Here is a 15,105-nt window from a genome sequence, read left to right on the forward strand (position 1 = left end):
TATTTAACACTGTGAGCTCAGCATTTAAGGAGAAGTTTACCCAAAATCAAGTTTACCTCATGATTCCATACATTGAAACTAGTAGTTCAGTAGAGATTGCTCTCTCCCCCGCTCTCTCTCTCCAGTGCTGTACTGGAACAGCTGCAAAAAAGTGTCACGTGACTCATGGCGTTTCTGGATGGAGGCCTCACTCTGCTCTGTTGCCAATTTTTATTATATTTTATTTCACCTTTATTTAACCAGTTGAGAACAAGTTCTCATTTACAACTGCAACCTGACCAAGATAAAGCAAAGCAGTGTGAAAAAAACAACAACATAGGTAAAGTGCAGCCAGGGACCGAACACTAACTTGTTCTTGCTGACATCTCTTTTTCCCCCTTTGCATAACTATCTCTACCTGCTGTAGGCCTAACTCTATCAACTTTCGCACCAGCTCTGCTGCTATGGTAGTCAGCTACATAAAATAATGATATGAATTCATCTCAAATGTTTTAGGTGGAAATTAACAATTTTTTAAACTCAAAACCGATAGTACTTTTAATAAAAATGGCTAATTCGGCCATACGCTTTCACTAGTTAACTAGTTTGTCCAAACTGTGGATTTCTGAATCATGAATTCACTGGCAACATGAACCATTTTTGCAGCTGTTTCAGTACAGCACTTCACGGAGAGGGGGGGGGGGGGGGGGGCAAACTCTACTAAACTTATTTAAATGTATGGAATCAATTGGGAGTTTCTGGATTTGGGGTAAACTTCTCATTCAAAGAAGCTTACCACTCAAAAATGATCATATAGTGACACTTTCTGTATTTTCAAAGTTTTATGTCTTGAAAACTTGATTATTGACATGCAAAACATTTTGGGACTGTATCAACAGTGGACTAATGAAACAAATATCAAAATAGTGGTTTGGTGTTCTCATTTCCTTTAAGCATTGAGACATTCTGGAGTGTGTTTAGGTGCTCCTCAGCCAAAGATGTTTGAAGTGGTCATACTATACTGTACTCCAGTAAAGTGAAGATGTTATCACTGAGGCCTTCCTGAGCATTTATTTTTCTTTAGACATTATGAATTCCCTGATAGACAGCACTTTGTAATATCCATAAGGGGGCTTGTGTAAAAATATACAGAGGAATAGTGTTATGAAGAATCCATATCTAAGGTGTGCTAGGAGAATAATCAAACCAAATGTGCAGTTCACAATTTATTTACTGAATTAATTTGGACAAAACACCAAAATCTATTACATTTTACAATCAGAACATCCGAGGCAGAATTCCCACCATGCACCACTCCCCTCCAAAACAAAAACAAGAGGACTTCTAAGCATTAGCACCAAATCAGCACCAATGCAAATAAGGGCAGCTCATTCTACGAAACAAAATAAAAGCAATAGTCAGTTTTAAAAGTGACTCAAAATAGCACATTTCTGATAACATTTTCACTTGTGTTTTGACTTTTATAAAAAAAAAGAAGCTTATTTTGTTTCACCCTGCTAGGCAGGCTATAGCATTCATAGGGTGCATGCCAAGGACTAGTTAATAAAAACACCAATTCAAGTAACATTGAGATACGACAAAACATGTCCACTGGTACCCATTCAGAACAGGACAGTTTTACAGGACCTACGCAGGCAGTAGAAAATGAACATGGGCTACTGCAGACCATGTTACTGTGATGGTATTGTTTAATAACTGGTGTCAAGTTCAAAATAAAATATATTAAGGGGTGACCGAAGTTGGCATGGGTGGTGGGGGCAGAGAAATACTGGCACAAAAGTTGAATTGTTTATTCTAAAAACTTTGGACAGACTTTTTCCCATCATGTCCTGTGTCCAAACTATTGCCTTTAATATACATGAAAAAGGAATCTCTGAAAAAGAAAAACCCTGCAATTTTTTTTATTTTTAAATATATATATATTTATATTTATACTGTTGTTACAATTTAAATAAAATGTTAAGTTTTCCTCTCCTACAAATGAAAAGCTAAACTTAAATAGAGAATGAGAGTCTAGAGAGGTGGAATTGATTGTTCACCTAACCTAACCTAAACAAATCAAGTGCATTATGCCATTAGTGGAGGCATAACGGGAGAGGGAGGTTACAAATGAAGGTTAAGCAGAAGATATCAAAGCAGCATTAATAATTTAATGGAATAGCTTAATACAACAAGGTGATATCAGACTTAAAACATAGCCTTATTATTAAATGACAAATTGATGGTGGTGGAAGATAGTTTTTTTTAAAGAAATGCACATGATGAGTGGGGGAGAGAAATAAGGCTACACAGAAAAAGATGATGAAGTACACACATTTCTGAAGACATTAAAATAGTTTAGTCAGTATCCATATACTATGTCAATGAAAGAGCTTTATAACCTAGGTTCAAAGGTCATCTTAGGTAATGAGAGACAAACACTGAGTGACAAAACAAAAATGAGGTCATCTGTCCTGATGATTGTTGGAACAGAGGAGGTAGAAGTTGGCCCTGACCACAGGTCCAGGGTCAGATATTGTTTAATCCTCATAATGGTTAAGGTGAGGATTGAGGGTTATGTGATCTGATCCTAGATCTTTGGTTAGTGGGTAACTTCTACCTGGATGTGTGAGAGCGCATAGAGGAGTGGTGTTCTTGTTCTCCTTGGCTGAGGTTTTTGTCCCTTCGTGCTTTTTGCAGCGTCACAACATGGTGTATGTCTCTACTTTTAAAAGCACCACTTAAAAAAACGAACAACAAAAGATAATGTTTGCTACATTGTTTGTGACTTGCATGTCCAGTGGCGGCAACCCCTCTTAACAGAAGTCCCGCCCCCAATTATGTTAATACACCAATCGCCACCTGGCTCTGCCTCGAGGTTGGTTTTCCATGAAATGGAAAGAAAAAAAGATGGATACACCTTTTCTGTGAGTGACAATGTTTCACCTGCTAAACAACTAATCTACCTTTAGGCTCTTTCAGAGCATGTCGCATTTGTTCCGCTCTGTGGCGTAGTCCTCCCTTTGTGCTCACTGTTTCCTGTCTTCTCAGCTGAAGAACTGATCCAGCTCCTCCTCCATGTTCACCTCGGGCACAGTCTGCTCCTGCTCCCCTCTCCCCTGGACCATAGCGCCACCTGCTGCCCCGGAGGATAAGAACCAGGGGTGCTCCAGGATCTCCCGGGACGTGAGGCGCTCTGCGGGTTCCCGGCGGAGGATGCTCCGGATCAGACACTTGGCCTTGGGCGTCAGGTTCTCTGGGATGCTGAAGTGGCCCCGGCGGATCTTACTGAACAGGGAGCTGGGTTCTACGTCGTGGAAGGGGTAGCGGCCCACCAGGATGGTGTAGAGCATGACGCCCAGGGACCAGACGTCGGCCGCCTTGCCTGAGTAGCTGCCGCTGGCGTTGAGGATCTCGGGGCTGACGTAGGCAGGGCAGCCATGTTTTTCTGACAGAGAGTCATCATTGCCCTCCAGGATGTAGGTGTCTTCTAGGCTCTCCAGCTTCAAAAGGCTCCTGGAGGGAGACAAGAACCAACAACAAACAAATATTAATACTCAGAATCCTCTTATTACAGGAGGGTGACTAAATACAAAAATTATATAACCGATATGTTAAATCAATGGACAATGACCCATTTTCAAAAAATCAAAAGAACATTGTGAGTATAGAAATGCTACTGCCGCATGGTTCAAGATTACAGTAAGCGGTTGCCCTCTTCTAGTGGGAGGGCATTATAAATCATTGTGATGGACATCATCCGTATGTTTTAGATCCATAGCTTTGGACTTTAAATGAAGTGGATTACATAATGCCTGGGGCTTACAGTACAGCTAACATTTCCATTCACAGTGATAAGAGCAGTGCAGCCTGCCAGTCAGCCTATAAATAACCCAACTGATTCAATAGGCCTCTCCAGCCCAACAAAGAGCAACCATTATGGAAGACTTCAGTTCAGCGGCCTTGAGTCAGCGTGCGGTAAGAACAGTTTGAAAATGGGAATCAAAAGTCAAAAACCTTATCATCATCAGTGCCTTTTAACAGAGAACCACGAAGTCTCTTTTCAAAGCAGACCATCACAGCCATGGTTTTGTGAAAGCTGCTGATCATAATGATGGGTTGTTCAGGGACATCATGACTGATGAGGGCTCTGGAGTGGCCCAGGGTACACAGACCCTACACACAGATGATGAGAAAGGGACACTTATGAAGCGCCGCCTAAAGTGTCTCCATCTGTGTGTGAGTGCGTGTCTGTGGAAGTGTGAGGGGCTGTTAAAGACACACACACACACACACACACACACACACACACACACACACACACACACACACACACACACACACACACACACACACACACACACACACACACACACACACACACACACACACACACACACACCTCATCCATTTTAATTGAGGAGGAGAAGAACAGAGCTGCAGCAGTGGCTAATTCCTATTCAGAAAATATCTCTTTACTGTCTGTGACACGTGCACCCACACACATGCACTGATTTTTGCTACGGCCTGACTCTGTTAATTGTGGGGTTTTGTACCGTCCTGTTCACTTGTTTGATTTCAGATAGTTCGGAGTATTCAATCAATGTATTGCCTCAATCAGGACGCTAGAAACCTTTGTAAGCAGCCTGTTTGTAAATATCACTTAAAGAGCTGCATGCAACATAGAAGTCAGCAATCTCTCTAAGCAGCCATTAGGATAGTGGGGCTGACATAATTCTTAATACTGCTTACATAGCATCTCATGTTAAGTATGACCCACATAATGATGTTAAAAATGAATTAGAACACCAACGACAGTGCTTGTAGAAGGTTGGGTTCCAGATCTCTCCTGGCTGACACCGCAGTGGATTCCCAGCCAGTATGACCTATGACCTATAACCTTTCCTGGGAGGCAGTGATAGGTCAATCCAGCCACGATGACATAAGCAGGTCGCCCAGTCTGTCACCATAAACTGCTGTGGCCATATCACCTTACCGGGTAGCTTCTCTCTCTCTCTCTCTCGCTCCCTTCTCTGGCCTTCCATTCACTGAAGCTCTGGGACTTGGCTTTTGGCTAGGGTGACTCTGAATTGCCTGAAATGGCTTCCTCTCCAGTCTCCTCGTCTCCTTTCCTTCATCTACACTGATTCGAAAGAGCTGGATAGGTGAAGCAGATTCCTGGTTGCCTACCACTGCTTTCAACTTTTACAAAATGTTATAATCTCGTGCTAGCTTGTTTTCAGATCGGTGCGGATGCAGGAGAGGATATAAGGATAGGAGGAGAGGAAGAAAGTCACTTAGAATTAGATGCACCCCTAGACCCTGACCCCCCACCCCACAATTTCTCTCCTAACCCCCCTCTGCCCCCATCAATCATTCAGTGGAGGTTTTGACATCCCACCTTGGTAGGTCCTGTCATGGCAGCCATGGTCGTTAGACTGCTATTAGATAAGTGTGGCAGTTAGCTCAGCTTCCCTTTTCCATGAGCAGAGCCAGAGGGTGATACTGCCACAAATGCACAAAGATACAGGGAATTTTTCCTCTAAACTGCGCCCCCGCCCCGAGACTGCCGCGCAGCTCGCAGGGACTGCCGTGCAGAAATATCAGCCCACAGAGAGAAGCACGAGATTGAACTTCACTCAACTTTCTAGAGCAGTGGTCACGTCGATCTCCATGCCATTCCTAGTCGATTGGCAAACATTTCTGTAAAAAACCCAACAATAAAGCCTTGGATTCCTTGTTTTTCCCTTCGGGCTGTTGGCGGTAGGTGCACTTGATTCAGCTGCCCTGCGTGCTGGGTAGGTGAACTGTTGCCAATCTGAACCATTTCATGTGTCTGAAGGTACAAACTCTGCCTTCCCGGCGGGCCCAGAGAGCAAATCAAGGTCACTATAGGCTTACTGTGCACCACAGATTACTGTGTCTGCAGTAACGTGGCAGGCATAAAAGAAAACTACAGCAAAGTTGATACTGTGAGATTTCAAAACATTTAAAACCATGACTAGAGAGAGACTGTCAACGAGTACAGCAAAGAGCTGCTGTTTTTAGGAGTGACTTCATGTTCATGTTCTTACTCAGCACTGTTAACACTTTGTATTCAACACTTTTAAAAACCATAAATGTGTGTTCTTCCTATTTCCACTCAGCGCTACAACAGTAATGAATGAGTAAGAAAGTGTATCTATAGGCTTGCAATGTTATTATTAGAAGCTTGGGTCTTTTTTAATATTGAGGAATATTTCACTTTTCTCATAGTGAATTTGTGCACGAGGCAGAAATAATGCGGTGCAACTCTAGTTTTGCCATCAGCTGGAAGACAGTGTCCCTTTTTGGTCAGTGTCAGTGGAGGGAAGGGACAGCGGAGGGATGTTGAGAGGCGGACCGCTGAAACTGACCATCAGATGTATGCCCCATCAACCCAGTAAAATAAAAATGAAAAGTGAATTATTTCAATGTATGCTCACTCAGCCGTGCCTCACAAGTAGTACAACAACAGCCGTGCCTCACAAGTAGTACAACAACAGCCGTGCCTCACAAGTAGTACAACAACAGCCGTGCCTCAAAAGTAGTACAACAACAGCCGTACCTCAAAAGTAGTACAACAACAGCCGTACCTCACAAGTAGTACAACAACAGCCGTACCTCACAAGTAGTACAACAACAGCCGTGCCTCACAAGTAGTACAACAACAGCCGTGCCTCACAAGTAGTACAACAACAGCCGTGCCTCACAAGTAGTACAACAACAGCCGTGCCTCACAAGTAGTACAACAACAGCCGTGCCTCACAAGTAGTACAACAACAGCCGTGCCTCACAAGTAGTACAACAACAGCCGTGCCTCACAAGTAGTACAACAACAGCCGTGCCTCAAAAGTAGTACAACAACAGCCGTGCCTCAAAAGTAGTACAACAACAGCCGTGCCTCACAAGTAGTACAACAACAGCCGTGCCTCACAAGTAGTACAACAACAGCCGTGCCTCAAAAGTAGTACAACAACATCCGTGCCTCACAAGTAGTACAACAACAGCCGTGCCTCACAAGTAGTACAACAACAGCCGTGCCTCAAAAGTAGTACAACAACAGCCGTACCTCACAAGTAGTACAACAACAGCCGTACCTCACAAGTAGTACAACAACAGCCGTGCCTCACAAGTAGTACAACAACAGCTGTGCCTCACAAGTAGTACAACAACAGCCGTGCCTCACAAGTAGTACAACAACAGCCGTGCCTCAAAAGTAGTACAACAACAGCCGTACCTCACAAGTAGTACAACAACAGCCGTACCTCACAAGTAGTACAACAACAGCCGTACCTCACAAGTAGTACAACAACAGATCTATTAATGGTGTGATCATAAAGCCTGCCTCAAAAAAAAGTATATAATTTAAAACAAATGGCCCGAACAACAATGCATTGGCAGGGCAATTCAAGGAAAGCCAGTATGCGGTGATAATATATTGGGCCTATAGCTTACTGAACAAACATTACTACAGTACTACAGTACTGTTTTTAATTGGTCAATGTTGCATAGGCGTAGTTAAAAAAAAAAAGTAATGTTAAAAACAAATCTGAGCGGAAGATCTCGGCTTGCATTTTGACTCAGAAAAGGTTGGTGACCGCTGTTCTAGAGTTTTCCTTAACACTATTAACGTTCCCTTTACTGTGGCAACTGTGATCGAATCAACGCAATATTAGCCACTTTCAATGCATAATACTGAAACAAAACTAACTATGCAAGATAATTTGTTGTAGACAAAACACATCGGAGTAGGATTTTATTGTATTGACATGCATTATTCAGCCCGTACTCTACACAAACTGTAGCGACATAACCAATCAGAGCTGCAGTAGGCCTATAATCAAACAGACCATAGCAATATATGGATCTATATTTACAGCATGAGTGGTCGTGAGTAGATGCGCTTGTTTTGAGATCAAAGTGAGAGCTGCATGTAGACACGTGTGAATATTTAGTTAATATCCTTTGCTAGTTAGTGAGTTATTAGCCCAGATATATCATTTGTAGTCAGCAATAGGGGATCGATTGCTTCCTACAAGAGCACAAAACGTGTACATTTCTTTGAAAAGTGAGTTTTGTCTTAAAGTGTTGTATTTTGAGACAGGCTTGAATAAGCGTGTAGCCAATAGGCAGAAGAAAGCATAATTTGTCTTATTCTCTGTAATAATGGTATGAGAATAATAACGCAATTTCTTTTGTAAAGTGGTTTCTTGCATCAAACAACACACCAACATGTTCAGTCACCTCCTTGTTTGATAAACAACTGGATAAACAGGTTAATGTCAAGCCCTGCATGTTTTTTTCTAAAGTCTCATGGAATGTAGATCTACATTGAACACCACACATTGGCTGCTACTGTAGACTGAATGATAGAACAGATATTTCCATGATACAATGTTATGAGATGCATTTTCTTTGCTCAGCGCTGGAGAAAAAAATTGAGGGAACTTTGGATACAGGGTATCTATCTACACCACTGCCAGGTTGGACTTCTGCCATAGGAGCAGAATGAGGTCCTGCATAGATCTAGGATCAGCTTGCCCTTCACCAAATGTAACCTTAACCATTGGAGGAGAGCACACCAAGCTGACCTTAGGTCATTGTGTGTCTAGGCTGGGGCATTGAGATAGAGAGCATCCAGTCAGTGCCAGGCTGAATGAGGTGGCGAACAGGCTCAGATCTCCCCAGTAACAGCAAATGGTTGCTTTGACAGGGTCAGTTAAAAAAGCAGCATCAGAATATGTTTTAATCAGTGTTCTCCTGAAACATTATAATGATAAATGTGGAACACACAGAAATGTTGGTCTGATTAATTGGCTTCTATCTCTGCAGCAAAATAGGTTATAAAACCTATATTGATTCTGTTTGCGCCTAATAGGCTGCAATATCAACAGTCCACCACCAGGGGTCTGTATATACTAAACCCTGTTCGAGCTGATGTCTGGAGCACTGATTCATTACTCTGTGTCACAGCCTTACATGGTAAATCCCACCCTAATTGAACATCTGTCAGACAACTCTAATCCTGGCATCTCTGCTGTCACTGTCCACCAGTTTAACAGCAGTTCGGCTGGCTGGCATGGGCCCTGAACTGTATCCAGCAGTCTCCCTGGTTGTCCCCAAGTCACATTCGTGTGTGTGTACTCCTAGTTATATTGGGTACCTTCAATATGGTAACCTCCGATCTAAATATAAACTACTCAACTCCATAACTATGTTACAACAATATCTTACTGTAGTAATTACAGTGTTACTACACAGTGTAACTTAATGTAAAGAGTTACTGTAGGGTTATGTACACTCATATCTATTTACAAAGAGCATAAGGTGAGAGACTCATTCCTTTCTTCCCCTCCCATCCATCACCCCTCCTCACACTGTCCTCTTCCTCACCTGTCCTCGTTCCTGAAGACAAACTTCCTCAGCTTGAGGTCCCGGAGAACCACGCCGTTGTCATGGCAATGTGCCACTGCTGAGGCTATCTGACGGAAGAGTCTGGCGGCCTCGTCCTCACGCAGCTTCTTGCAGGTACGGACGAAGGAGTGCATGTCTCCGTGGCTCCTCTCGAAGAAGACGTAGGCCCGCTTCTCCCCCAGCAGGACCTCCACCACCTGGTTGATGTGCTCATGTCTGCCCAGGGAGAAGTAGGCCGCCAGGGACTCCTGGTAAATGCCGATCTCAAACACCTGGAGAGGCGGCGGGAGAGAGAGAGGGAGGGGGTGGGTAGAAAGGGAGGGAGAGAGTTTAGTATCCAATGGAGATGATAGTCATTGTTCAGCACATTGTGTAGACTAGAACGGATGTGATTGTCTATCATCGTGTAGAATAGGGAATGGTGTAAGCTCTATAATTCACCAAGTTCTGAACGCTTCACCTTACTGAACATGCCTACACCCCCCAGGGCTCCAGAACCTTTAGACCAATGTTAATTCCATGGGCTGCAACATTTAGAATGCTGCTGCAGATAGAAAGGTAAAACCATAGAGCTACATGGTGACCATTCCATATTCTGCATGCATACTTTTCTATCTGAATATGAAGATTCTGTAACTTCGCCGCCATTGCCCAAGTACATAAACAGTTAGAGAGCAGCAGGCTCTGTCTCACCCTGCATTGTGTGTGTGCATGTGCTTCTCAAGGTCTACAATTGTAGCTGGGGTTTACTAATACACATTGGTAGTAAACTGTCAATTCTGAGATCACAAATGTATCTCTTTGATGTTGCTCGGTAGTAAAAATGAAAGGCATATATACACTACTGGTCAAAAGTTATAGAACACCTACTCATTCAAGGGTTTTTCTTTATCAGTGGAGGCTGCTGAGGGGAGGACGGCTCATAATAATGGCTGGAATGGAGTAAATGGAATGACATCAAACACAAGGAAACCATGTGTTTGATACCATTCCACTGATTCCGCTCAGTGGAATGCTGTCAGCCATGAACCCGTCCTCCCCAATTAAGGTGACACCAACCTCCTGTGCTACATATATATATATATATATATATATATATATATAGTTTGCTTTGCAGTGCCAAAGACCATGGTCCTAGCCTACTCCTTTCACTGTGACAAAGTTTAGGGTCATACTCTAGGACTGTGTTCCTGTGGGGCATGTGTGCTTTTAACCTAACATTTCTGTTAATCAGGCCAGGTTCATAACATTTAATGTACCGAATGGTACATGTATCCAATGCTCCAATAATCAAACTGTACAGTTAAGTTAATACTGTACCATACAGGGGTGGGAACAAAGGCCAAAAGGTTGACCTATGCACTTGAAAAACCATCTGCCTACTGCATCTTTCAAACCTTTGGTGATATGTGTGCTACTGTATATAAGAAAAACAACAACATGCAGAGTTTGAGATTTAACTACAATGAAATGTATTATATTCATATTGCACTAGAAACACTTAAACAAGATTCTACATAACATCCATTTACAGTAGGAAATAGTGTGTTATTCTGGTAGTGAATTAAGCAGAGTACATGAGAATGAGGAAAACCTTTAAAAAAAAATTTTTTTACGAGGAACAAAGGCGTTGGTAGTGCTATTATGTACTATGAGTTTGGGAGAGTATGGAGCGTGCATGGTGCGTGATTACTCACTCCTTTGTCAACGTTACATCATCCCGACCCATACAACTCTCGAGACACGCGCAAGCTGAGCTGCCTGCTTTGCACTCCATTAACTTTTTCCATTACTCTTTCAGTCGTATCCATTTCCAATTCATGCATAAAATATCAGGAGACAAAGTTCGCAGCAACACCGGGTAATTCCATGGGCTAGTATACAGTGCATTATTTATTTCCTGTTTGAGATTATGTGCGTAATTTGCATTCAAAAACGACCCAGAACGCCTACAGCTATAAACGTGTAACTACTGTTATGGCTCTATCCATACTGAATAAAAATATAAACGCAACGTGCAACAATTTCATTTTTTTTTTGTGAGTTACAGTTCATATAAGGAAATCAGTCAATTGAAATAAATAAATAATGCCCTTATCTATGGACTTATCTATGGATTTCACATGATTGACCAGGGTTGCAGCCATGGGTGGGCATAGACCAACTGGGGAGCCAGGTCCAGCCAATCAAATTAGTTCTTCCCGACAAAAAGGGTTTTATTACAGACAGCAATACAACTCAGCACACCCCCCCCCCCCCCCCCACACACACTTTTTGTGCATATGGAACATTTATGGGATTTTGTATTTCAACTCATGAAACATGGGACCAACACTTTACATGTTGCGTTTATATTTTTGTTCAGTGTAGATGGCTGTTTTGTGAGCAAGGTCATGTTTATCATAGTGCTACAGTTCTATTCTAGCTATATTAAACCTGTGTGTGGGACTGGTAGATTGACCAAATATGGTGTTTTATGGTTAGGCTCCAGCGTTATCTGCTCGAGATGAATGGAATGTTCATGATGTAACGTTCGCGACAATGTATCTGCTGCATTCTCTCTATGACTAATGCGCCCGTCAATCAACTCAATGGCCTATAAAAACACTTAGAGGACCCACCTTACATACGAGCTCTTCCCCGGTGTGCAGGTGGGCGGCCCTGAAAACGTGATCCCCCTCCAAGGGCTCGAGGAGTAGGTAGTTACCGATGCAGGAGATACAGTGGGAGGAATCTGGTGTTTCGGGGGGGCTAGGGGATCCTAGGTTAGGGCTGAAACTCTGGCTGGATTCTGTAGTCCTCAAACAAGATAGGCCTAACTCCTCAAAATCGGTCGTTTTGTGCCGTGATCTCCCATAACGCGAGATGTTGATGGGATTAGATATTTGTATGTTCATCAGGATTCCCTAATACTGCCAAACTATCCGGTTGTCTTCTCTTTGACGGCACTTTGGGTTGTAAACTTGAGAAAATAGAGTGGTTGTAGTGGTCCTGTACTTTGTTGCTGCCCTTTAAAAAATATAAAGCTAGATTATATGTTGTGCTACCCTTGCAAGTGCACCTATTACAATGTAATAAGTAGGTTATGTCAAACTCTTATCTGTAGGCGAGGCTACTATTGGAGGGCTCATATGTAATACATGTAATGAAATAAGCAATTCTCAGAGAACGTTTGCAATATATTTCCTTTATCTACCCAGCTATGGGACTAAAACAAAAGCATTGTTCACTGCACCGTGACGCACGGCAGCCCTTTGCACAAAAGATAGTGCTGAATTTGAGCATAAACGCTTTACCAGAGTGCGAGAGACAGCAATGCCGATTTGCAACAAAGGAAACACTCAAATCCTACCGATTGCAGTTTTGTAATGATGATTGCACTACTAGATTAAATATAAGCACACAAATAGCCCGCTAGACTTGCGATTCATTGAATTACATCACACGTTTCCGAAAATACCTTGCAGACAGAGAAGATACAAAGTAACCGCGGTTAAAAACGCACCGAGGTTGCAAACTACGGTAGGCCTATATGTAAATCAACATTAATTCTTGATAGCAAAAGCAATGCTATTGCTTTATAGCTACCAGGTCAGTGTCATACGGTCCTTGTTCGTTTAACACATAATGTCCATGCAGCGAGCTTCGGGGATTGCCATCGACCAAATATGGAGAGAGAAAACCATCCAGAATTCAAAGACCTTTGTAGTGTTCGGAAGTGGATGTCCTTTGCGACGAATTCGTTTTTGAATCCAAAGGAACTTTTGCCGGCTGTTTCAGCTGCTGGAAGTAAAGGATGGCCGACTTTCCAAGGCCTTTCGCTTGATTCAGCAAGACATCCTCTCCGGCGGTGGTGTGTACTTACGTGGCTGCGAAAAATCTAGCTAGTCCATTCAGTGCGAGGTCAGCCGCTTAACACACACCTTTCCTCAGCGCAGGAGCCGACTGCCTGGCGGATAGGCTTCCACACTCACACACACATTCGCTTACACACATACGCATAGGCTACACACAGACCTGCCCCCGACCCGCCTCCCTTACGTCACATACACACACATACAGAGAGGAACCCCATTGGTTTGCCTGCCGATGCCTAACACAATTACCGTTAGCTCTACAGTAATATAGCAGTCATGTGAGCAGCATGTACACTACATGGATCTAATGTTAATTGGCTTTGATGTTAATTGGTGGGGTGGTGAACATACATTTCCCTATAGAAATGCCATTCATGTAAATATTTGGAAACATTTTCTAACCAGCGGGGTAGGCTACTGAATACCACCGTGGCTGCCTATTGCATGATTTGAGATATTGGCTGATCTGCCAGGTAATGCATTACATTCAGTCATTTCTATTTGTATTTATTGTGGATTCCTATTAGCTCCTGCCTTGGCAGCAGCTACTCTTCCTGGGGTTTATTATGGATTCCTATTAGCTCCTGCCTTGGCAGCAGCTACTCTTCCTGGGGTTTATTATGGATTCCTATTAGCTCCTGCCTTGGCAGCAGCTACTCTTCCTGGGGTTTATTATGGATTCCTATTAGCTCCTGCCTTGGCAGCAGCTACTCTTCCTGGGGTTTATTATAGATTCCTATTAGCTCCTGCCTTGGCAGCAGCTACTCTTCCTGGGGTTTATTATGGATCCCCATTGGTTCCTGCCTTGGCAGCAGCTACTCTTCCTGGGGTTTATTATGGATTCCTATTAGCTCCTGCCTTGGCAGCAGCTACTCTTCCTGGGGTTTATTATGGATCCCCATTGGTTCTTGCCTTGGCAGCATCTACTCTTCCTGGGGTTTATTATGGATCCCCATTGGTTCCTGTCTTGGCAGCAGCTACTCTTCCTGGGGTTTATTATGGATCCCCATTGGTTCCTGCCTTGGCAGCAGCTACTCTTCCTGGGGTTTATTATGGATCCCCATTGGTTCCTGCCTTGGCAGCAGCTACTCTTCCTGGGGTTTATTATGGATCCCCATTGGTTCCTGCCTTGGCAGCAGCTACTCTTCCTGGGGTTTATTATGGATTCCTATTAGCTCCTGCCTTGGCAGCATCTACTCTTCCTGGGGTTTATTATGGATTCCTATTAGCTCCTGCCTTGGCAGCATCTACTCTTCCTGGGGTTTATTATGGATTCCTATTAGCTCCTGCCTTGGCAGCAGCTACTCTTCCTGGGGTTTATTATGGATTCCTATTAGCTCCTGCCTTGGCAGCAGCTACTCTTCCTGGGGTTTATTATGTATTCCTATTAGCTCCTGCCTTGGCAGCAGCTACTCTTCCTGGGGTTTATTATGGATTCCTATTAGCTCCTGCCTTGGCAGCAGCTACTCTTCCTGGGGTTTATTATGGATTCCTATTAGCTCCTGCCTTGGCAGCAGCTACTCTTCCTGGGGTTTATTATGGATTCCTATTAGCTCCTGCCTTGGCAGCAGCTACTCTTCCTGGGGTCTGGCAAAATTAAGGCAATTATACAAATATACAAATATTACAATCCATTTATTACAGAATTCACAACACACTACGTGTGTGCCCTCAGGCCCGTACTCCACTACCACAGATCTACAATGCAAAATCCATGTTTATGTGTGTATAGTTAGCATGTGTGTGTATGCATGTGTCTGTGCCTATGTTTGTGTTACTTCACAGGCCCCGCTGTTCCATAAGGTGTATTTGTACCTGCTTTTTAAATCTGATT

The 15,105-nt window shown here is 43.2% G+C and overlaps 1 protein-coding gene across 2 annotated transcripts; it reads right to left on the minus strand.

The window, feature by feature from the left end:
* Positions 1-1,192: 1,192 nt before the first annotated feature.
* On the minus strand, positions 1,193-13,414 carry LOC110522441 (tribbles homolog 2). 2 transcript variants are annotated; one of them, XM_036976049.1, is made up of 3 exons: positions 13,280-13,414; positions 9,394-9,686; positions 1,193-3,495 (listed from the first exon to the last, which is right to left on the minus strand). In XM_036976049.1, exons 2-3 carry the CDS (start codon positions 9,546-9,548, stop codon positions 3,027-3,029), a joined length of 624 nt encoding a protein of 207 aa, XP_036831944.1. In that variant the 5' UTR covers positions 9,549-9,686; positions 13,280-13,414; the 3' UTR covers positions 1,193-3,026. The 2 variants fall into 2 exon arrangements, with proteins under 2 accessions (XP_036831944.1, XP_021456504.1); XM_021600829.2 differs by having other exon boundaries at positions 12,036-13,394.
* Positions 13,415-15,105: the final 1,691 nt, after the last annotated feature.

Source organism: Oncorhynchus mykiss, chromosome 4 (assembly GCF_013265735.2).
Source record: "Oncorhynchus mykiss isolate Arlee chromosome 4, USDA_OmykA_1.1, whole genome shotgun sequence".
Lineage (NCBI taxonomy): Eukaryota > Metazoa > Chordata > Actinopteri > Salmoniformes > Salmonidae > Oncorhynchus > Oncorhynchus mykiss.

Bases quoted from the DNA above. Each gene is read 5' to 3' on its own strand.
- LOC110522441 (XM_021600829.2), bottom strand. From the start codon at position 12,311: ATGAACATACAAATATCTAATCCCATCAACATCTCGCGTTATGGGAGA. The intron at 9,687-12,035 runs GTGGGTCCTCTA...CCGCCTCTCCAG, and splicing joins GGGAAGAGCTCGTATGTAAG to GTGTTTGAGATCGGCATTTA. The intron at 3,496-9,393 runs GTGAGGAAGAGG...GTCTCCCTCCAG, and splicing joins GTCTTCAGGAACGAGGACAG to GAGCCTTTTGAAGCTGGAGA.